At 34.4% G+C, this 23,167-nt stretch overlaps 1 protein-coding gene across 2 annotated transcripts in view; it reads left to right on the plus strand.

Annotated features, from left to right (window-relative positions):
* The window catches only part of CTNND2 (catenin delta 2), a 6,416,678-nt gene that overhangs the window by 1,460,437 nt on the left and 4,933,074 nt on the right, over window positions 1-23,167 (plus strand). For both annotated transcript variants that reach the window (XM_044064921.1, XM_044064922.1), the window contains exon 3: window positions 6,859-6,995. In XM_044064921.1, the coding sequence (XP_043920856.1) occupies window positions 6,864-6,995 (132 nt within the window). In that variant the 5' untranslated portion in view covers window positions 6,859-6,863. The remainder of the gene's footprint in view (window positions 1-6,858; window positions 6,996-23,167) is intronic.

The raw sequence follows: 23,167 nt of genomic DNA on the forward strand, positions 1-23,167 counted from the left end.
CAAAAATCTATCCTATGCTGCCCGACTGAAAGAACTCCAGCTCTATTCAGTCGCTACCGCTTGCTCAGAGGTGACCTTTGCCTAACATACAAGGCCATGTCAAACCCAGATTTGATGAATATGCTTCACCTCAAAAAATCTAGATCCATCAGAGCCACAAGGGCGGAGACTTAAACCTCGACACGGCTATTAATAGGACGTGCTGGAGGGATAGATTCATCACCCAAAGACTCCTATGCTGTGGAACAAAATCCCGGCACATGTGAGGCAGAGCACTCGCTGGCCTTGTTCAAGAGAAATCTTGACCAATGGATGGGAGATCACATATACCCCAGGGATTACCTCAGTGTCACTGCTCGACAGAGGCACAAGTATTTGCTAATTAGATTACATTCATAGTTTATAAAGGCAATTATTACAGAATAAAAGATACTTATGCATTTAGTAGATTTGTAGGTTCATAGGTGTGTACTAGGCTAATGACCACAAGGGCCTTTTTAAGAATAGCCGTGCATCCCAAATCTCTAACAAGTTCTGGTACCCTTGATAAGTATAAGCAGAGACTTGGGAATATGAAACATTTACAATTAAAATGTATTTTAGATATTGAACATTGAGTATTTCAAGTGGTGTATCAGTGGGTTTGTCAACTAGATAATAGATTTTGAGATTAGTGATTAGAAATTCAGTGAAACAGAAGTGAGGGAAGGAGCTTAGCAGCACAGAAAATGTTAATACTGAAGTTGAGGTGGGGTATTAAGCAAGTTGAGAAACAATTATATATGGCTATCATAAGGTTTATATTGGAAGTAGATATATGACAAGCAGTGTCACAAAAATACATATGGCTTGAAGATGCAAATAAAGCTGTTCAGGTTTTGGTAAACACTGGTTCTGGGCAAAGGATTCTGAGTGAAAAAAAATAACTCACAATATGCCAAGCTGAAGATAACAGTGACACTTCTCCTGGAGGTGCACAGGAACAGATCTTCTGATTTCACAAGTGAAGATTCAATAAAATGAGTTTGTATTCTGAATGGATTTCAGTTGTAATGGTATATATTTCCATATTTTAGCTACACTAGGTATAGAAAGTTACCAATTTAAATTGGTTACAGTGTTCAGTGACCACATTTTTTGGGAAGGCAGTGTTGTATTAAGTTGTTAAGGCTGGGCATACACAGAAGTATGTGTATTGTAGTTAACTGAGAAAGAGCCTGGTGATGTGGTAGTTCTAACCAGTTCATTTCTACTTGAGCTAGGTAGTGTTACAGTTAATTGCAAATTTGTCTATTTTATTGTAACATTGCTCAGGTTTAGACAGTTGTGTCACTTGAAGGTGAGTGATGATTGTGGCAGCTTTCAGGAAAGATGAAGTAAACTAAGTAGAGGTTGTACATTTTTGACTACATCAGTGATATAGATCTTTTAATTGGTTCAATTTCTCCAAATCTTTTGGGTTTCTAGTACCACATTGGGAATGGACCCATGATTAAATGATTAAAGTTCATGAAATTAGTATTGTTTCAGTTTTTGATGTGAGCCAGAAGTGCTCTTCGCAGCATCCTCAATGCATCCCGAATGGACTCCTTTTGTAATTCGCATGGATTTACATGTATTGGAAGCATATCTAAATACAACTGTAAATTATTTTTTAAGAGACCTATTGCTCCTACTACTGTTGGAACTGTCTAATTATCCTTCTTCCACATTGCGCTCAATTATGTCTGTAAATAATGTTTTTTTATGATTCTATGTCTCTCTGCACATAACACACTGTAAAAAGTGGGTGTAGCAATTTCAGTTATCAATAGTAAGTTGGTCTTCTTTTCATGGACTACTATATCTGGTTTTCTCACATCTATTTTTTGAACTGTTGGTATAGGTAATCCCATGTGATATAAACTTCATCATTCTCTATAATGCTTTGTGGATTATGTGTCCAATGCTTCAAAGCTACTTCAGTATTATAATGTTTGCATAACCCCCAATGCAGTAGTCTTGCCACATTATTATGCCTTTCAGTATACATGCCCTCTACTATTACTATATCATGGTCTATATTACCATATTAAAAGATGTGTTTGCCAAACATCACTTAATCGACATGGAAATAGCGACCGTTTAAAATCCTGAACGGCCGCTTCAGCGAATTTTTTCCTATGGAAAAAAATTGCTTGGCCATCATTGTGGATTTCCCTTTTCCTCACTTTAGTGCAATCTCAGAGTTGGTATATTTAGTTAGGGGAGTGTGGGGGGCATAGTCCCCCACTGTGTAGGGTTTGAAAGTTTTTTTTTTTTTTGTGTGTGGCCGAGCGATTTTTTTTCCCCTGAGAAAAAATTCACTGTTCGGGATTTTAACAGGTCTATATTTCCCTGTCGATTAAGACGTGTTCGGCGAACACATCTTTTGACATGGTAATATAGACCTGTATATCATACCCAGCACAAGATATACAACTGTTTACAGTTCTGTTTTACAAATCCTGCTTTTTTCTGTTTCTCCAACATGATCAATGGAATTTGTAAACTAGTGTGTACGAAATCCACTCTCCTGGGCCACCAATATTAACCTTTCATCTTTTGGTTTAAATTCACCTCTCCTTAACCATCCCTGCATCAGATCCTGATCAACAGTGTGTTGTTCCAAGAGTCCTCTGTACTTGCAACTATATTTATTCCTTTTCCACATTTCTCGCCTTCTCCTTATAGTCTTTCTTTTGCTTTTCTAGCACATTAAGTTGCTACCTTATTTTTGTTTACTTCTGCTTTGATTTCCATTCCTACTTGATACCAATATGTTTCTGCTAAACTAAGCAGGAAAGTCATCCTAGACTTACTCTTCTCATGTTTTAAAACTTTCGCTATGTTTGGATCTGTTGAATTCAGCAGATATGTATGTAATCGTACAACTGCAGATCTATCCATATAATCAATTTTGAGGAGGTCCGTGCCTCCTTCAGAATGAGGACTATATAATCTTGGAATACACTGATTTTTATATATAGTTTGAAAAGCGTGACACATTTCTCTTGGTTTCCTGACAATTGACCAGTCACCTACTCAAAGCTGCAAGTTATTAGAGGAAGAGCAAATTGTTTTATAGATTGAACTTTGTTCTTTGATGTAAAGGCTGTTTTCGCTATTAATTTTAGTCTTCTAAAATATTCCTTACTGATTTTTGTTCACATTTATTCATGCTTTATTGTCAATCCTTCATCAATTACCAAATATTTATACACTCCCTCCTGTTCAACTTCCTCTTTATCACATTCCTGTCCCAGACTGATGTTTTCCTGGTGCTGCAGTTTTCCTGCTTTAAAGGTTGCTTTTGCACATTTAGCAAGCCCGAATGACATTCTTATATAACCTGAGAAAGTTTTTTTGACTACTTGCAGTTATGCTTTCAACTCCTCATCTTATGAAATATATAGTTTTAAATCATCCACAAACAGAAGACAAGACGTGTTTACACTTGGATGTTTTCTGGGAGCCGAAATGTAATTAAGATCTAATCTATAAAGTACACAGCTTAATGGGTTAAGGGTAAAACAAAAGAGTAGTGGTGACAGAAAATCACCCTAGAATATCCCCCTTTGAATTTGTATCCCTGAGATAATAATCTGTCCTTTATCATGGCTTAGATGCAAAGTGGCTTGCCACTGTTTCATGGTTGCTGTAATGTAATCAGTCAATGTAGGGTTTACCTTATACATTTGTAAGCACTCCTTTATCCATGAACATGGGATGCTGTCAAATGATTTTTTGTAATCTATCCATGCCATACTTAGATTCTTCCCCTTTTTATAATTCTCCGTTATGACTTTATTTAATAACAAATTATCCTTTTTTCATATGACTTTCTTTTGTTACCCTTTTATTCTATTGCCATAATTGAGTTTTCTACTAAATGACTGTAAACTCTGTCAGCATCAATTCCAGTGTATAGTTTACATGTTGTCGAAAGGAAAGTTATTGGTATATAGTTTTTAGGATAGCTTGCAGGTTCAAATTTAAGGAGGAGTATTATTTTTCCTGTTAACTAAAAATGCACACCTCAAAACCAGAAAGGAAACACATGAAGCAAAGACTCACAGCAGCAAAATCCAAGAGTAAAAAATCCAATGGATTTGTGTGTTTCCTATATATTTTTTTCTGTTGTTATCCAGGCTGGTGTGCAAATACGTAGTTCTTACTCAGGGCTAAATCTTTGTGTAAAGACATTAATACGTTTAACCAGAAGATAGGTACTTCATCTGGGCCTGGGATTTTTCAATTAGGAGCTTTTCTTAATTTTGTTCAAATTTTTTTCTGGCTGCTTCTTAATCCCATTTCATATCCTGTACATTTGAACTTCTTACTATTAATTTTACTTCTATCCATTCTTACTAATACTTTTACTTCTATCCATTCAACAACTTCCCTCAAAAACTGCCCACAAAAAAAAAAAAATATATATATATATATATATATATATATATATATATATATATACTTTAATATATTGTAATAACTTTCTCCTTTTCACTAAAGTGCCTATTGTATATTGTACTTTCTTTATTGTCTCTAGATATTTCTGTTAAATTCTATGTAAAACTGACACTGTACCTGTCAATGTTGTTCTTGTTTTATTGCAACTTTTCTCTCCGGGCCTCCACTGAAAATGGGCTCACACCCAGACGGACTATCTCGGTCAACAAATGTAAAATAAATAAAATAAATTTTGTTATGTTCCACAGGATCTTCATAGATATTTCACCAAAATGTGTGTATTTCTTCTTTTTTTTTTTTTTGGTGGTGTATCTATTCCTTTTGATTCCCAATTCTCTATAAAACTTTGTGGGTCATTAATGAATTGTTTATTTTGTCCATTTCCTTTGTATTTATCTAGATATCTTCTAAGTTTTTCTCCATGTGCTGTTATTTTTACATATTATGTGCAATAGTGTATGATAGATCCTGATCTGTTCTGATACTGCTCTTTGCTTTTATCACATCCATCTTTGTAAGTATTTTTGTTGATCTGTTCCCTCTTCTAATCCTCTGTTCCATGCCCCCCAGTTTGTGATCTTACTTTTGTATTTGTGAACTTTTCCAAGTCTGGGTGCCTTGCCTGTATTTCTCTTCCAATATCTTTGGAGCTGCTTTTTTGTATTCATTAGTTTGGCTTTCTCCTTTGCATAAATATTGCACCATATCAGATCTCTTTTTCTTACCCTTGTCCATATTTCTTTTTTATACCTTTCAAAAATCTCTATAGATTTCTTTTTGTATTTTTGCACCTTTGTTTGTCACTGCTTTTAACAAATGGCCCAAAGTTTCTTGGTCTATAGAATGTTTTTCATGGATCTGTTGTACTAACAAAAACAAATTTGCACTTGGAACTTTTGTGTAAGTATTTTCTTTCCTCTAAATTTTCTCCTAATCTTTTTTGAATATCTTCTATCTGGGTTTCTTGCATTATAGTAACAATAGATAACTTCTTTTTTATCCTCAACAGTCCACTCTGTCATCTTTATGGCTCTTTTTTTTGTGGAGTACTACTTTAAACTAGACAAGGGGGGAGCAGTCTTTCCCCTAAGAATGACCTAACCCCATTGTAGGAATGTTTCTGTGTCTTGAGGATTGTACACTGTAATTTTTTTCCAGTCCTGGCACCAGTGTGCATACCAACATTGGACACTTTTTTATCCTGAGACTTGGGCACCCAGCTGTCTTTTTTATTTTTTAACCTACCCCTGTCCATGATGTGATATGCAAACTGCAGTCTATGCATATCTGTGACATCTTGGTGAGATTTTGTAAAAACACGGTCCACCTTGTGAAGACACTCACCAGCATTTGAGGATTAATTAAATTCCAGCAAAACTACTCTCCTTTTCGTGTTGATTTTATCATCTCTCCATTTAGACCCCCTACTCATTATAATATAACTAGTTTTTAATGATTTTTTTAACCATGTATATTGCATAGTCAAATTTCAACTGGTCATCTATGAAGACAACTAGTAATATTGTGTGGTTTACCTGTTCTATCATGGTGTTATTGGCAGAGATAATAATGAATCTTGGTGTTTTGGTAGAGATGTGTTTTGGGGTAAAGAGTGGTAATTTTCTTTAGCTTTCTTTACTTAGAAGATATGGTTGTAGGTGTACATTTTATACTCTTCAGAACAGAATGATTACCATGAACTCCATTTTGTATGTGTATGTGTGTGTGTGTGTATATATATATATATATATATATATATATAAGAAAAATATCAGCCAAGATGTGTTTACTTAATTTATTTTTTATGTTATTGAATTATGTTTTAACCTAAAGCCTAACTAAATGTTTCATCAAGGAATTGTGGTGAAACAGAGCTGGCAAGCTGTAACCAATTTATTATATGTTTTATGGGATTTATAAACAAAATTAGATTGTGGCTCTAATTTAATGATAAGCCATATAGTGAAATATACCCAATTATATTCATTTTAGGCATTAATTTTTATAAATGAGATTAATTTAACATTTCAGACTAATTTATTTTCATTTTCCTAAATCTGACGGGGGTGTCTTTTTATAGATTTAAAGGGCAGCCTGTAAATTTGATTGCTTATGTCATCCCAGTAAATCTGCATTTACATGTATTTGCTTGAATAAGAACATGCCAGCATCAATATAACTAATGTATTCAAAAATGTAGCATTTCACTTTTCTGTACATTATTAAATCTGAATGATATCAATCAATTGTAACATATCTGTCACTTCAGTTTGACTTTGCATTTAAAATGGCTGTTTGTCTTTTTTTTTTTCATTTCAGTTGGTATGACTGGTAATTAATCACTGACATCTGTATTTATTATGATAGGATCAATGCCTGTCCCAGAACAACCCTCTTGTTCTTCTGAAAAAACGGATTCTCTCAGCCCTATCCTGAACACATCTAATGGAGATAGCTTGGAGACAGAAACCACCTCTGCCATTCTGGCTTCTGTTAAAGAACAAGTAAGTCTTCAAAACCAAATATTGTAGTGCATTTTTTCATGCAGTAGTCATTTTTGCATTTTGTCTTATTTGAATTTAATCCTCTGTTTTTACTTAATGAGAGCTGTTCAAGAGAATACTAGACTTATGCAAATTGGTATTAGTATGAATGCAAGACACAGAGAAAAAGGATGATCTTTAATTCTACAATTGCTTTTGTAAGGTTTCTTCAAATGTTTGGATTGTAAAGAAGATAGGCCTCCATCCAACTGTTTTGGATGAATCCAAAACATTTTTGGTAATGGTATTTTGTATATTAATTCAGATGTATTTGTCTGTCACTCTTGTTAATGAAAGAAGATGGATGACTTGTGTTTTATTGTGCACATTGAATTTTCAGTGGTCTGTGATGTGATTGTTCACTCAGAATGCTGTGGTAAAAGACATACAAATAACATAAAAAAAGAAATAAATATCTGCCTGGGTGTTTGTTGCCAATTATGTTCTGCCTTAGACATTCTTCATGATTTGCTAAAATGGTCAACAGGAGCACAGGACAGTATGCAGAGTGCCTTTGTTTGTTATTTTTTCTCATAGCATACTTAACTATTTCTGTGTTTGTTGTTTGAGGCAAAACATTTCAAGGGAGACACTCAAAAACTGCCCATGGCAAAATAAAGACAGAAAACATGCTGTTATAATGTTAATATTTTATTAAAGTTAAGGCACCTTGAAACAGTAATAATAGTTTAGCTCTTTGGCAAGATTCAACTTATATATTTTATATGTGACTTTTGAAGAGTGATAGTTGAAAATGATTTGTTATTATATGAAACATTAGGATTTGGACCAGGGGTCGGAGACTCCATTAAAAGAATATCCTGTATTTATATTCTACCTTGCTAATGATGACTATATGTAGTATTGGGAAAAATTCTTTAAGAAAGTAGAAACTATATGTGATGGTTGGTATATGAGTACATGCATCAGATTTGCAAGGGCTGGTAAGAAACATCTTTAAAATATATGTTCCATCAGTTTATTTAGAATTTATTTAATATAAGTGTGTTTGTCCTGATTTGCAAGTAGAGCTGTCACTATTTGAGTGTTTGTGTGTCAGTTTGAATTTCAAACCATACACTGTAGAACAAAGACAGAAACATACGGACATATAAAAATGGTTTGTTACATCAGTTTAAATCACTTTAAAAATGCAAATTTGTTTGGAATGTGAGAAAAGGTTTACCAGTATTATATGGATTAGTTTTTGCAATATTCTTGTACTTGTTTACACGTATTTTTGATAATTAGCATGCATGCTAGCATTAATAAGGCATTTTATGCATAGATTGAAGTATACTTTTCAATACACTGTTTAGAGTTTATTTTGAAAAATAGTATTCTATAAAATGTCAATAAATGCTTATTGACCTATACAGTTATGTTTAACATCTGCATTTTTTAAATTGAGAAGTATTGTCCTTTCACTTCACTGGGTCTATATTAGATCACTGAACACTTAAAAAAGCGAATGGTGATTAATTGACCCTATGTAAGTGAAAGCTTACAGTGTCAAACTGTCAGAAAAGTGATTTTTTTCCAAGGAAAAAAATCGCTGTTCCAACAAAAAAAAAACAAAAAAAAAAACACTTTAAACATTACATTAAGTGGGGGGCTTTGCCCCCCACACCCCTCTACTTAAATATACCAACTATGAGAAAGAATTACTGAAAGAATTTGCTTAAAAGCTGCTTCGATATTTTGCCGTTTCTGTCTTTTAAGTTCGACCAAGACGCATTTGAAAGAATGCATCTTTGGTCTTCTAATAGGAACCCCAGTTCAATATAGGGCTCTATGTTGCTCACAAGATTTGTTTAGAAGTATAGATTTTGCCATAGTAGCGTCCATCACTAGTCTAATGAATTTATCTTAACCAGGGTCAAACATTGGCAGCTTGATTAATAAAATAATGCGCAATACATCAACATACTTAAAGATTTGTATTTTTAATAGACCAATATAAATACAGTTTAGAGAAAACATCCTGTTAGTCTCACAGTCATCTGTAACTTGATAAGCCTCAGGCCCTTGACATCAAAGAGGTAAATATTGAAGGGAAGTGGTCCTAGAACTAATCCCTGGGGCATACTGCTGGTAACTACTCCTTTCAAAAAGAGCATACCTCCCACACTAATAGAATGAGTCCTGACTGTTAGCCAGTTTGCTAACCAGTTGGTAACATGGGGTTTACATTTAGTTTGATTATCTTATACATAATGCCAGAATACAGGATAGTACCAAAGGCCTTGGCCAAGTCCAGATAGGCAGTGTTAACCAATTTGCCTGCTCAAAGAAGCCAACCAGGTTCAGGAGACACCATATGCCTTTAACATGCCCAAACTAGCTTGGATCCAGGGCTTGTTGACTGTCTAAATTCTCCTTAATAAATTTCATAATGATGCATTCCATTGCTTTCACCCTTATGTCTCCTTCGATTGTTTTCTGGAATTGATGGGCATAACATGGTAACAGATTATTCATTTTATCTCTGCTTTGTCAGAAGATTGTACTCATCTTGGCTGTTACACATATCCATTTAAACAGACTTTCTGACCCAATAAATATGCAAGCCCAGATATGTCTAGTGATTTCTACTAGACTTTGTGTACCACATAATGTGTATGAGACATCTAGGTGCACGATCATGTTCAGCATTCCATGTACAACAAATCACATAGCCAGTAGTCATTAACATATGACATGGTGACAACCAAATTGTTATTCAGCAGTTGTTTTTGTTTTTCTTGTGGTCAGATGAGTGACTTGGGTTTAGACCAATTTCAGTTTTCACTACTATTTTAGTTTTGTGCTCTTTTTCCCCCATGAAAGCCAACTCTTCGCCATGTCATGTTACTTAAAGTGAAATGAGTTTGTCAACCCCTAACAAAATAATATACCATCTACATTTGAAACACAATTTCAGAATATTCCATTGTTGTCATGAAAGCAATTCATTCAGACATAACATTTTAAAAGGTGTGGCTAACAACAGCCTCCTTTTCTTGTCAAATTCTAAAGATTTGCAGTCATTATCCTCAAAAAACCTACGTATATGTGCCTATATATAATTATGCCTAACATATACTCCTAGAATACATCACACTCAGTTTTCCCTCAACATAAGCTGTGTGTTTATGATGTCTGTCGTAGTAGTCCATGAATGCATGTCAATTCCCAGTTCAGTTAGTTGCGCCTATCACCTTGATTTTTCTGCTGCCCTCTCTTTGATCTGATTGATAGAGTATCCAATCCAGTACCAAGCACTCGGGTGGAAACTGGAGCAATAACGCAAATAAAATGTAGATGGTGAAGTAAATATGCTAAAGTTTATTCCACAAACCACAGAGATGAATAATCCAAGTCAGTGCAATACGGAGCTATATACTGCACTGAAAGAATGCTACAAACAAAATAAAACACACAGATGGTTTAGCGCTTTCATCTGACAAGTGCAGATTTCTTCAGAACCATGTTTTTTCCAGCATCATCAGTTTAAATAGCCAACATTTTGGCGCCAAAACCTTAATTAATAATTAGGTATACATTTTTTCTCAATTCAGTCAATGTACTTTACATTAGTATTCGAACAGGGATATATTACAAATTACATAATACCAAACAATATTTAACAATATTGAACTTATTAAAATTATTAAAATTAAAATTTTTAAAATTTAAATAAATATTCCCTAGTATGTAGCTTTCATAATGGTTGAAACTGTGTCATAACAAACCCTAACTAACTACACTGGGTTCTGTACACGTGTAGTATGGCCATAACCTTGACTGTACCCTAAAGCATGTAAGGCTGAAACACACATGTCTACCGCTAGGTAAAACTATATATAAAATATAAAAGATATAAAATAAAATATATGTATAGCTATGTGTGAAAAACAAAAGTGGAAATGACAAGAAAGACTCAAGTAGGTACAAAGTTACATAATGAAAGAGGTAACAACTAATGGTCTGGGAAGGGAAGGTTAGAGATGGGGGCTGCCAAGGTGGAGATAAAGGTGCTGGTGTAGATATACCTGAAAGTGTATACTTGAAACTCATGGACATCCCAAAATTAAAAAAGGCTTAATACTGATATAATCGTTGAAACCAGGATGCGTAGTAGCATCTAAGAGTATTTGCCATCTACTTTCCATAGCTCCTAGTTTAGCTTTCCAATTTCCACTCCCCACCGTACTCACTACTTGATCCAAAATGGCAAATTTGAACCCATGTTCCTTACCATTCACTGTGATGTGTTTACTCAAAGCATTTTTCACGTCACCTTTTTTCATCTTATAGGTGTGTTCATATATCCTGGTCTTGAATTTTCTTTCGGTTTTGCCTACATAATATGCATTGCACATAGTGCAGGTCGCTAAGTAAACTATCCCTTGGCTATTGCAGTTCCCAGTTTTGAAAGTACATATACTATGGGTGCTATTCTTCAATTTTATACTGTGCTGCTCATTTATAAATTGGCATTGCTTACACATGCCACACTTTTTTGTACCCATTGATTTATTGCATTTCCCTTTAGTATTTTTATTGTTACTTTCTATCAATCTTTTTAAATTACAACCAGTTTTAAATGTGATACTAGGGGTATTACCTATAATATTCATAGCTTCCTCATCACGGTTAAGGACATGCCAATGTCTAAATAATATTTCCTTGACAATATTGGCAAATGGGTTATACATAATTACACATACCCGTCTGTTAAATATTTCCTTTGGGTGTTTTTCCATGAAAGCTACATACTAGGGAATATTTATTTAAATTTTAAAAATTTTAATTTTAATAATTTTAATAAGTTCAATATTGTTAAATATTGTTTGGTATTATGTAATTTGTAATATATCCCTGTACGAATACTAATGTAAAGTACATTGACTGAATTGAGAAAAAAAGTATACCTAATTATTAATTAAGGTTTTGGCGCCAAAATGTTGGCTATTTAAACTGATGATGCTGGAAAAAACATGGTTCTGAAGAAATCTGCACTTGTCAGATGAAAGCGCTAAACCATCTGTGTGTTTTATTTTGTTTGTAGCATTCTTTCAGTGCAGTATATAGCTCCGTATTGCACTGACTTGGATTATTCATCTCTGTGGTTTGTGGAATAAACTTTGGCATATTTGCTTCACCATCTACATTTTATTTGCGTTATTGCTCCAGTTTCCACCCGAGTGCTTGGTACTGGATTGGATATTCTTTCTGGTTGTTGTCAACGTTTTTTGTTCTGATTGATAGAGTGTTCACTGAATCCAGTGGTTCATTTTTGACAGCCTCCCATTAGAAATCCATAGAACTACATCTTGACATTATGAATGTTCAAAATCTGCCAGGTATAGCTCTTGGAAAGGACATGTACTGTGAATTTTAACAAGCAAAAGCACTTAACTTTGTTTAGATTACTCTTATTATCTGCTGATCCATTTCTCACCTTGCTTTCCATACTCAGTCCCATTGTATCCAAAATGTGGACATCTGGAAGCCATATTAGAATACAGAAAGCTTCATCATCATCACCATCATCATCATCATCATCATCATCATTATTATTATTATTATTTCTCTCTTTTCTGAGATTGGGGGAATTTACTTAATGGGGCATACTTATCAATGGTAACTTTCATTTAAAGGTATAACTTTTCTGTTATCTCCTCTCTGGTATTTAGGACTTGTTTTTTTTTTTTTTTTTCAAAAATATTTTTATTTTGTTTTCATTATAAACATATGCAAATGTACATATAATAAATACAATAAAACAATAACAAAACTATTTACAGGATTTACATTCATATAACAAATACAACAAAACAATAGCAAAACTATTTGCAATATTTTCATTCACACATGATAAACAATCGTTTTATCCATGAGAAGTTATTAATGTTTGTTCAAACGGTTTTCCAATTTTTGTCATGCGTTATGAGTTCTATAACAAATGGTTTGTAGTTCTTTTTACAAACAACTTTTGCTAAATTAATAAAATCTTTAAACATCAAATCTTGTTTACTTTTCCAGTTCAAAGTAATAACTTTTCTGGCAATTGCAAGAATTGACCAGAGTAACTGAATCTGAGATTTAGGTATTACATTAGATATAGGAACACTGAATAGGATTAGTGAGTTAGAAATATGACAGTTATCAGACCATAAAGCATTTACAAACTCTCTGAAGTCTTTCCAGTATTGAACAACATTTCAGCATTCAATGAACATGTGAACCCAGTTGGCCTCTAGTAATTCATCACATTTCCAACATTTGCTTTCACTGTTTTTGAGTATAAGATTTATTTTCTGTGAAGTATAGAAACTCCTATTCATATATTTCCATGTATACAATCTCCAGTATAATGAAGAGGTACCATACATAGAATTCAATAACAATTTTTTGGATTCATCAGATATTTGTTCTCTATTAATCTTTACATAGTAATTCCAAAAATCTGAGTCAAACTTTAGAGTGCCTTCTCTTAGTATCTTATAGATAGGTGAGATACTTAATTTTTGATTATCTGTCTTTTCACGACACCTAATAAAAAGCTGAATCAAACTAGGTATAGATTCAGTCTCTAGGTTGATTGATACTCTCATTTTCTTTTCTATAAACTGCTATAATGAGTGTATAAACAACCATCCTGACTATTATCAAAACTACATAAAAGAGAGTTTAGTGGTTTAATACTCTTATTTTCAATAAACAGATGCAAGACTATCAAGTTATTTTCCTTTAATTTTTGCATCGCATTGATGTTGAAAGAATCTAGGCAATCAGGGGAGTATGCTATAGGGAATATAAGAAATAGAAATTGTTTAATTTTGTAATTACAATCAATTATATTTTTAAAGTTATTAAATATTTGATTAATGACATACGAAAAATGATCAAACTTTAAATAAATTTCATATAGAAGCCAACGAACTGTACTTATTCCTTATTGTTCCTTAAATTGATTTTCTATAGTTCTGACTTCAGTTATATGAATCTCATGTATTGTTTTCCAGCCAGATGTATAGGCAGGTGTGATCCAGTATAATATTACATTAATTATAACTGATTTGGAATAAAGATCTAAGCTAGAGAATGCTATCCCATTACTGTTCCAAGCTCTAATGTGCCATTTATATGCAATCCTAGGTTTTAAAGGGAACCATAAACATTTAAGTAGCATGGAATCTAATTTTTTAAATAAGTTTTTGGAAGGGGGTAGTATCAATGACTATATATAAAACAAAAATGTTAGGTAAAATTATCATTTTAATTAAAGAGAGCCTATCCTCCATTGTGAAGAACATTTTATTCCATCTTTTGATTAGTTCACTAATGGTGGTTATTAAATTATTGTAGTTTAGTTTAACAGACTCTTTCCATGTACTCTTTATACTGACACCCAAATATTCTAATACATCATTCTCCCAATTAAACAGGCTATTCTCTCTTAGGTTTTTGTTGATCTTTTTTGTATTAGTAATGTTTTGGATTTATTATGATTAAATTTAAGCCCTGAAATTCTTTTAAACTTGCTTAAGGTATTTATAACATCATGCAAGGAGCCATCAGTATCACCCAATGTTAACAGCATGTCATCAGCAAATAACTGTATCTTAAGACAATAGTCCTTATTAATTTGAAAGACTTTTATATTTTGCTTGTTTCTGATATATGTAGCAAAAGATTCCATTGAAAGAGAAAACAATAATGGTGACAAAAGACAACCTTGTCTAGTTCCCTTGAGGATTTCTAGTGATGAGGATAGACATGATCTGATTTTCACATAAGCTTGTGCCCCACTATAAATTTTCATTAATAAGTTGACAAAATCTGAGGCGAATTCAAAACCAATCAGAATTCTTTGTAGATAAGACCAACTAATACAATCAAAAGCCTTTTCTATGTCTAGGCTGATAAATGTAAGTTGTTTTTTATATTTGCATGCTATGTCTATTAATGATAGTAATTTAATAATGTTATCTTGTACTTTTCTGTGAAGAATGAACCCTGTCTGATCATTATGTATTAGATTAGGTAATATTTTCTTTATCCTATTAGCTAATATTGTCATGAAAATTTTATAATCAGTGTTTGGTAACGAAATTGGTCTATATGAATCACAAAATTTGGGGTCCTTACCTTGTTTTAATATGGGGAGATAATTGAGTATTTACATGATGGGTGTATTATACATTTTTGCTTAACCATAGTAAAGGCACTCATCATTTTCTTTATTATATATTCAGGAAAAAAATCTTATATAGTTCAAGAATTATTCCATCCAGTCCTGGTGCTTTATTATCTTTTAAATTTTTTTTATTTGCTCTTTCACTTCTGTTAGTGTTGTTTATTTATTTAATATGCTATTTTGTTGCATTGACACTTAGCAGTTATATTTTCTTGAATAAAAGTATTTATTGCATTATCTGTCTCCAAAAGTGGTGTGTTATTATTTATATCTTTATAGTAGTTTTTGAACACTTCTAATATGCCCATTAAGTTAGATGTACTCTTAACTGAACATTCACTTTTATATTTAATATCATTAATAAGATTTTGATTGTTTATTTTTTTGGATCTTATCGCTGTTTTATGTAGATATTTGGGATTTACACAATTATTTATTTATTTATTTAGTTATTTATTTATTTATTTATTTATTTACATTTGTTGACTGGGAGAGTCCGACTGGACACAGGTCCATTTTCAGCAGAGGCCCGGGGAGAAAAGCTCCACAATAAGTATTTCTTACATTATACAGTTAAAAAAACATAGCATTTAAAATATAGACATTAATCCAATTGAGGACGTAAGACAGGAATAAAACATAGATGTAAAACAGCTGTAGAACATAGTGCAATTTTAAAATATGGTGACATATACTCAACATGGTTACAAATGTAGTTGATAACAGCCATTAGCAGTTATTGCTACAAGATGTTAGTACTATGTGGTAGGTAGCTGGGAACATGAGTAGCCAAGCTTGCTAAGAGTAGGTTGTTGATAGGGAGCAGAGAGAGGTAGTGGGTGGGTGGAGTGGATGGTATTAGAGGGGGGGATGCAAGGGCATACCTGGCAAGTTTTTAAGTGTGATTTTAATAAGGATTTGAAGTGGGTGCAAGAGGTTACAGAGGTAATTGAGGATGGGAGGGAGTTTCAGAGTTTGGCTATAGTGCAGGAGAATAATGCTTCTCCAGCAGAGTTATTGGCTGTTGTGACCTGTAGGAGGTTTTTGTAGCTGGATCTTAGTGATCTCGTGGTTATGTAGGGTTGGAGTAGATTCTGGAGAGATGGGACTTTTAGTGTTTGCTTTATTAGTTTGTGGGTGAGTGTAAGTTGGTACCATTGAAGGAGGTGGGGGAGCTCTAACCAGCCCAGTTCTGCTAGTGAGAGACAGTGGTGAGTACGGTAGGAAGCCCCTGTGACGAATTTGGTGATTTTGTTGTAGCAGGTTTCGAGCTTATTTAGGTTGCATTGCCTAAGTTTAGTAAATATTGGAGAGGCGTAGAGTAGTGTGGAGATAAGATGGGAATTTGCTACTGAAATTTTAGCTGCTTTGGTAAGTAGTTGCGGATTTCTATATAATGCTCCTAGTTTTTTGTGCACTTTTTTAATGGTCATGGAAATGTGAATGTCAAAGTTCAGTTTATTGTCTATTTCTACTCCTAGTAATTTGGTGTGTTTTGTAGGATGGATGGTGGTGTTGTCTTTTGCTGTGATGTTAAAGTGAAAGCTATCTATGGTAAGTTTGGTGGGTTGGAAGATTGATAATTTTGTTTTGTTTGGGTTGAGTATTAGTTGGGCATCAGATAACCAAGTTTCAATAGAGGAAAATGCTTCCTGTGTGACTTTTTGCAGTTCGGGTAGGGAGTGGGCTATGCAGATGATGGTTGAGTCATCTGCATATTGTATGAATGTGCCATGTGTTGTGGCTGAGGCTTGATTATTGGTGAAAATAGAGAAGAGTAGAGGGTCCCAGGATGGACCCTTGGGGAACCCCTATGGAAACTGGTAGTTGAGGGGATAGGTCATCCTGACAAACAACTGCTTGTTGACGGTCAGATAGGTAACTCTGAAACCAGTTGATGACTGGTTGAGAGAAGGATAGGTTATTGAGAAGAGAGATGAGTTGTTTGTGTGGGACCATTTTGAAAGCTTTAGAGAGGTACCAAAATAAAGCAACAACCACGGACCAAGTGCCAAACAGTCACAATTCAAAAGAAAAAAGCAGTCATATAGCTGCTGCTCACCCATAAACTTCTTTAATAACACAGCACAGTACACCCAGTAAAAAATAATGCTGAACACAGTTCTCAGTACATTTTCGTCCAAGACTTCATCAAAATGGTTACGAACACAACTCCCTCCCATTGTTAGTGGTAGTAGATGGTGTGGGTTTATGGGGGGGGGGAGGCTGTGTTGTCTAGCTAGTGATAGTATGGTTTGTGTGAAGTGATTGTTGAAAGAGGTAGCAATATTTTCAGAGGAGTGAGTTAAGTTAGGAGTGGGTGTACTTACTTTACCTGGGTGAAAGATGGAGTTTATTGAGGACCAGAATTGTTTGGAGTTATGTTGAGAGGAGGTAAGGGCAGACTGGTAGTACTGGATTTTGTCCTGTTTTATAAGCTTTTTGGTTCTATTGCGTAGTTCTAGGAATTTTTGCCTAGTAGAGAGGTTTTTGGTTTTGTGCCACTTGTCCCAGGCTTTATCCCTGTTTTTCATTTCAGACTTAGTGTCTTTTTGTAGCCATGGAGATGGTTGGGCTCTAGTTCAGGAATGTCATATGGGGGCGTGGTAATTAAGGATGCTTAGGAATGTTTTATTAAAGCAGTCAACTGCGTCATCTAGTATGAGGTATTTTAGAGGTTGCCAGTTACAGTCATTTAGGGATGAGCTGAATGAGAGGGGGTTGAAGTTAATTTGTTTGGGTATTTGATGGTAGATGATGGATTTCACTTTATAAAGGTGTTTTCTTAGTAGGATGGCTGGTGAGTGATCACTGAGGCTGTCAGATAGGCAACCTGCTATATATGACTGGGGACTCTTATTGACTAGTATCCAACCAAGTGTAGTGTGTTTGTTGGAGTTTTTATTTATCCTAGTAGGTGACTGGACTAGTTGGGTGAAGCCATAAAGGTGTACATGATGGGTTGGGTGGTTGCTAGAACAGGATTGCCAGTCAGTGTTGAAGTCTCCTAGAATTAAAGATTCTTGTGGTAGGTGGTGGGTAGTCCAGCCAAGGAGGTTTTCAAGTGGAGGGATGTTTTGGCCAGGTGGGAAGTAGCAACCTATTATGTTTAGGGTTTTATTTTGGTTTATTTTAAGGTTGGTATATATATTATTTCTTCCTGCTAACTTTAAGATCTGGATGTCTAGATGCTGCTTAAATATTATAGCCGTACCACCTCCTTTTTTGTTTAGTTGGTCTACTCTTAGTATATTGTAACCGGTAGGGAGGATTTGCTCATTAGTAATGTGTGGCTTTAACCATGTTTCTGTAAGGATCACTACATCAGGGGAGTAGAAGTCTATGGTGGCATGGAGTACATGCACCTTGTTGCATAGACTTCTAATATTTAGGCTTATCAGAAGGACGTTGGTTGGCTTTCTATTGGCTGTGATTTGGGAGAAGATGTGGTTTGTAGTTTGATTATGAGGGGAGGGGTTGGAGATTGAGGGGCCAGGACTGGGATGGATGTCTCCACTGACTGCTAGGTTGGATATGGATGAGATTATTAGTTTTATCAATTTCTGGATAAAGAGGGTGTATCGGGAAGGTTGTTGACCTGATGGGAGAGTAGTAGAGTGGAGGTGGGATATGTGTTGGTGTGTGTGGTGGTACAGTGGTAGTGGTTGTGTGTAGGAATGGTGGAGGTTTGGTAAGATGTGGTGGAGGTTTGGTAAGATGTGATGTATGCAAGGAGTGTGCATGCAGTGAGTATAGGTATGGTGTGCTTGTGCATATTAGCTGAGTAGGAGGGATAGTAGTCAGAATCTATAGGAGGTAGTATAGGTGTAGTGATGTTATAGGTTGTTTGAAAGGTGGAAGTGGCTACTGTTTGTAATAAAAGTAGGACCACTGGGGGGCGGGTGGAAATTGGGGGCAGGGAGGGGAGCGAAGTGGGCAGTAGATGAAAGAAGACTATCAGTAGGTTTAGGAGCCAATTTAAAGGGAAAAAGCTAGTAAAATACAACCATAATAGAAGGTAGGATAGACCCTTCCATGGCATTTTCATTGTGAGCCCTTATGGAGTACTGGAAGATGGGTAGGAGCACTACAGGGTTTAATAAAAATAATTAAATGTTTTGCATAGGATTTCAATAGTTGGGAAAAAGGGAAAAATGTTGGGAGAGAGAGAAATTGTTCAGCTGGCCATTTAAGGTACGGTGTTCAACAGGGCTTCCTAGGTACACTGCCTAAATAACAGGGCAGTTTAATAGATTGGAACAGGTTTGGAATTTACAGAAACATCTAACATACTTTGTTTCAGACTGTTTGTAGCAATATTCTGTTGCTGTTTTCTGGGGGAGGAGATCTCAGTATATAGCTGTAGGACAGGATACTCTGTATTTCAATTAAGGTGGAAAAATACAGATTTACTGGATAGAATTCTAGTAGGAAGTAGGGCAGAGCAGAAAACAAATAAGGTTACGTTGAGCTATAGTTGTGATTGTAGCAACATTCAATGCTATTGAGTTACACATAAGAGATAACTAACCTAAGCAGTAAAAAACACAGTTCTGAACAAACGCACAATATTGTCCATCTTTGCCCTGTTAAAATGTCTTTGCTAGAGACTCCTTAAATAATAGCAATACATTTCTTATAGTTGGATATTAAATCACTTTAACACACATATCATTTAGCATAAAAGTAGCTTAGTGCCCTATTGCTTCAGTGGAATAAAGCCAAGAACAGTGCTTATCGCTGTGTCATGCAAGAGATTCATATATTAAACTATACAACATTTAGCATTTTAGTGGCTTAGTGAACAATATATCTTGCAGCAGAATAATTCAGAGAACAGTGTTTAGCGCTGTTTTTGCAAGTGAACAATGTTGTAAAGCAAAAAACATTCAGCATGAAAGTAACTTAGTTGACTTTATGACCCCAGCAGAATAAAAGTGAGAACAATGCCTAGCACTGTGTCTTGCGTGCGAGAGAGCACATGTACAGCGAGCATACACTAGTAGTAAGTAATCAAGTTCAGCTTAGAGTACATTTTAACAGCTAAACCACAGTGTAGAGGACATTTTAACAGCTAAACCACAACAATGATATTGTAACAGTCACTTAAACACCGTCTCTACAGAATGTTGTTTGTCTTTTCAGCTTTTCCCGGTTAGGGGTCGCCACAGTGGAACTCTGGTCCACTAATGATTGGCAGTAGATTTTTATGGTGCCGAGTTGCCAGCCCAACACCCAGCCTTCAGCAGAGGCACACCCATTTACGCATGTCTTTCGGAGGCCACTCGACCGCAGGGAGGACATGCAGACTCCACACAGAAGGCACTCCAGCCGAGAATTGAACAGGAGAACCTCTTGCTGTGAGGCAACAATGCTACCGCTTTACCACCGCGGCTTACTGTCTCTACAGAATATAAGCAGATATTGGCAAACTATACCTGGTTTACTGTTGAGCACAGTAACCTGAACACTGTAGGGAGGAGGGAGGCTAGAAAGGTACTGAACTAAATTTAAAAATTACATCCGAAAGTGGACAAGTCATTATAGATATGTCACTTATTTTAGAGTATATGCTATTTGATACAAAGGCTTTATCAATGTTTATTTGTGTACCAAACTGATATGGATAGTGAGTATACAATAAGGAATAATGTTCTCTTAGACCATGTATATCTTTAAGGTTCATCTGGTTTGTAAAGTCATTTAACTTCTTGGCATTGAAATGTTAATTTTATTTTAGCATTTTTAGAAGTATCATTGCCTGATAATAGGCAGTTAAAATCACCTGTTGCTATAATTTCCCCTTTTGCACTTAAAGTAATCCGGTCCAGATTTGTCAACATATTTAGTACTTAGTCCTGGTATCCAGTATGTATTAATCAAAGTATAATACTTCCTATTGATTTCCAAAATAACCATGCTTAGCATCCCATCTTTATCTGAAATTGTATCTATAATTCTTGGCATAGTATAAGTATTTTTCCATAGAATAAGAGTGCCCCTTCTCTTAGTCTTAAAACATGAATCGGCCAGAATGGTATAGCCATTGCATGAGTATTTTTGTAGGTCTTTTTTTAATAGATGGGTTTCCTGTAAAAAGATGATCTGGGCTTTATGCGTTTTGATATATTTAAGCAAACCAGCTCTTTTGACATTATTGTTCAAACCATTAATATTTAATGATAAACATTTATAAGCCATTGACTATAATGTGTATGTTATTACTAACTGAAAGACCTTTCCTCCATGTTGACTTGAAATCTACTGAAAACTTAATTATCATGGACGCATAACGTGTATTAAGCACTATTTTCAAAAACCCAAAACTATTTACAAACACATACATGAAAAATAAAGTTTCTGGTTTAGTTCAAAACTTAACTAAACCATCCAAATACCACCTCACCAATACTAAATGACACAAATTATCCATCTCTGCTTAGAATATAGTATAAAAACAAAAAAAGAAAAGCATTATGAAAGCAACTAAAGAAATTTGAATCCATGAAATTTACATTAGAATGAGAGTGTCCAATATATCTGAAGCTATATGAATATGCCATATATGATAATAGCACCTCTAATATGTAGATATGCCAGAAATACACATCAGATCAAAATATGTATAAACATTAGAAGCTGAAGGTTAAGAAGATTGGCATTATTTCTAAGACTTTTCAAGAAACATCAGATAATGTAACCATTTTGTCAGTCATCTATCTAACATATTTCATGTAATAATCTGTTGAATATATATATATATATATATATATATATATATATATATATATATATATATATATAACACTTATTACAACATAACTATTATATTTTGCAATTATACACATATGTATTAACAATGTCTATGTTGATGTCTTTCATCAGGAAAGGGGGAGAGAAAGAGAAAAAAAGGGGGGGGCCTCACCTCTGTTTAGTTACTAAAGGTTTAGTTATATAACATAAGTCTGATATGAAAAAATAGGTGAGGCAATGCAAATAGCAGACAAACCAACAATTTATTCGATAGTAAGTGCTTTCACAGTAATCACTACTGCTTCATCAGCCATTTACAACCATAAAAATGCCCTTGTTTTATATACTGAAAACCTATCTTGTGATCAATTAAGTAACATAATTAATCAGACACAGCTTCTTAAAGTCACATAGCAAACGTGCATCTGAATATACACGCAAAGAGTGCAAAATGCAAAGAATAAACAATGCAATAAAATATCTACAAATGTCTCTTATCACATACATATAACTAACTAGGAAGATGTATAAAAACTGTTCATATAATAAAACATAAAGCTACCTTTTAAAATGCATATTAAAGCAAATCCCTTTACTTCCTAAGTCTTCTCATCTTAAGTAAAGGTTGAATAGGTACAACATCATTCAAGCCCTTCCCCATATTAGCTCTCAGCTTAATGATCCATTTTGTCTCCATTGCTTCTGTCCTGTTCCTTACATTTATTTATTTTATTTATTTTACATTTGCTAACCGGGCTAGTCTAACCGGATATATGTCCATTTTTAGTAGAGGCCCGGGGAGATAAGCTCCATGACACACAGATACAATAACGGCAAATATCAAAAATAACATCAGTTGTATATACAAGGACATTTCAGGTTAACACGGAAATAGTCAGAGAGGACAGAAATCATTACAATGTAAAATGCAGGTAAAAACCAACATATAGGTACAGTACATAATGAAAAAAGAGGCATACAGGTCATACAACATACAAGTACAGTACATAATAAAAAAGAAGCAGTTTAATGTTTAGTTATAGTAATAATGAGTTTTTTAGCAAATAAGTATCCAATGGGATGGAAATAATGAAATACAGAGCGAAAAAAGGTAAAAAAAAATGTTAATAAGGAAGATAGAAGAATTAATGAAAATAATAGGGTAAGCAGAACATATTTTACACCACCCATT

This window comes from Protopterus annectens, chromosome 3.part0, assembly GCF_019279795.1.
Source record: "Protopterus annectens isolate FY-2018-M chromosome 3.part0, PAN1.0, whole genome shotgun sequence".
Classification (NCBI taxonomy): Eukaryota; Metazoa; Chordata; order Ceratodontiformes; family Protopteridae; genus Protopterus; species Protopterus annectens.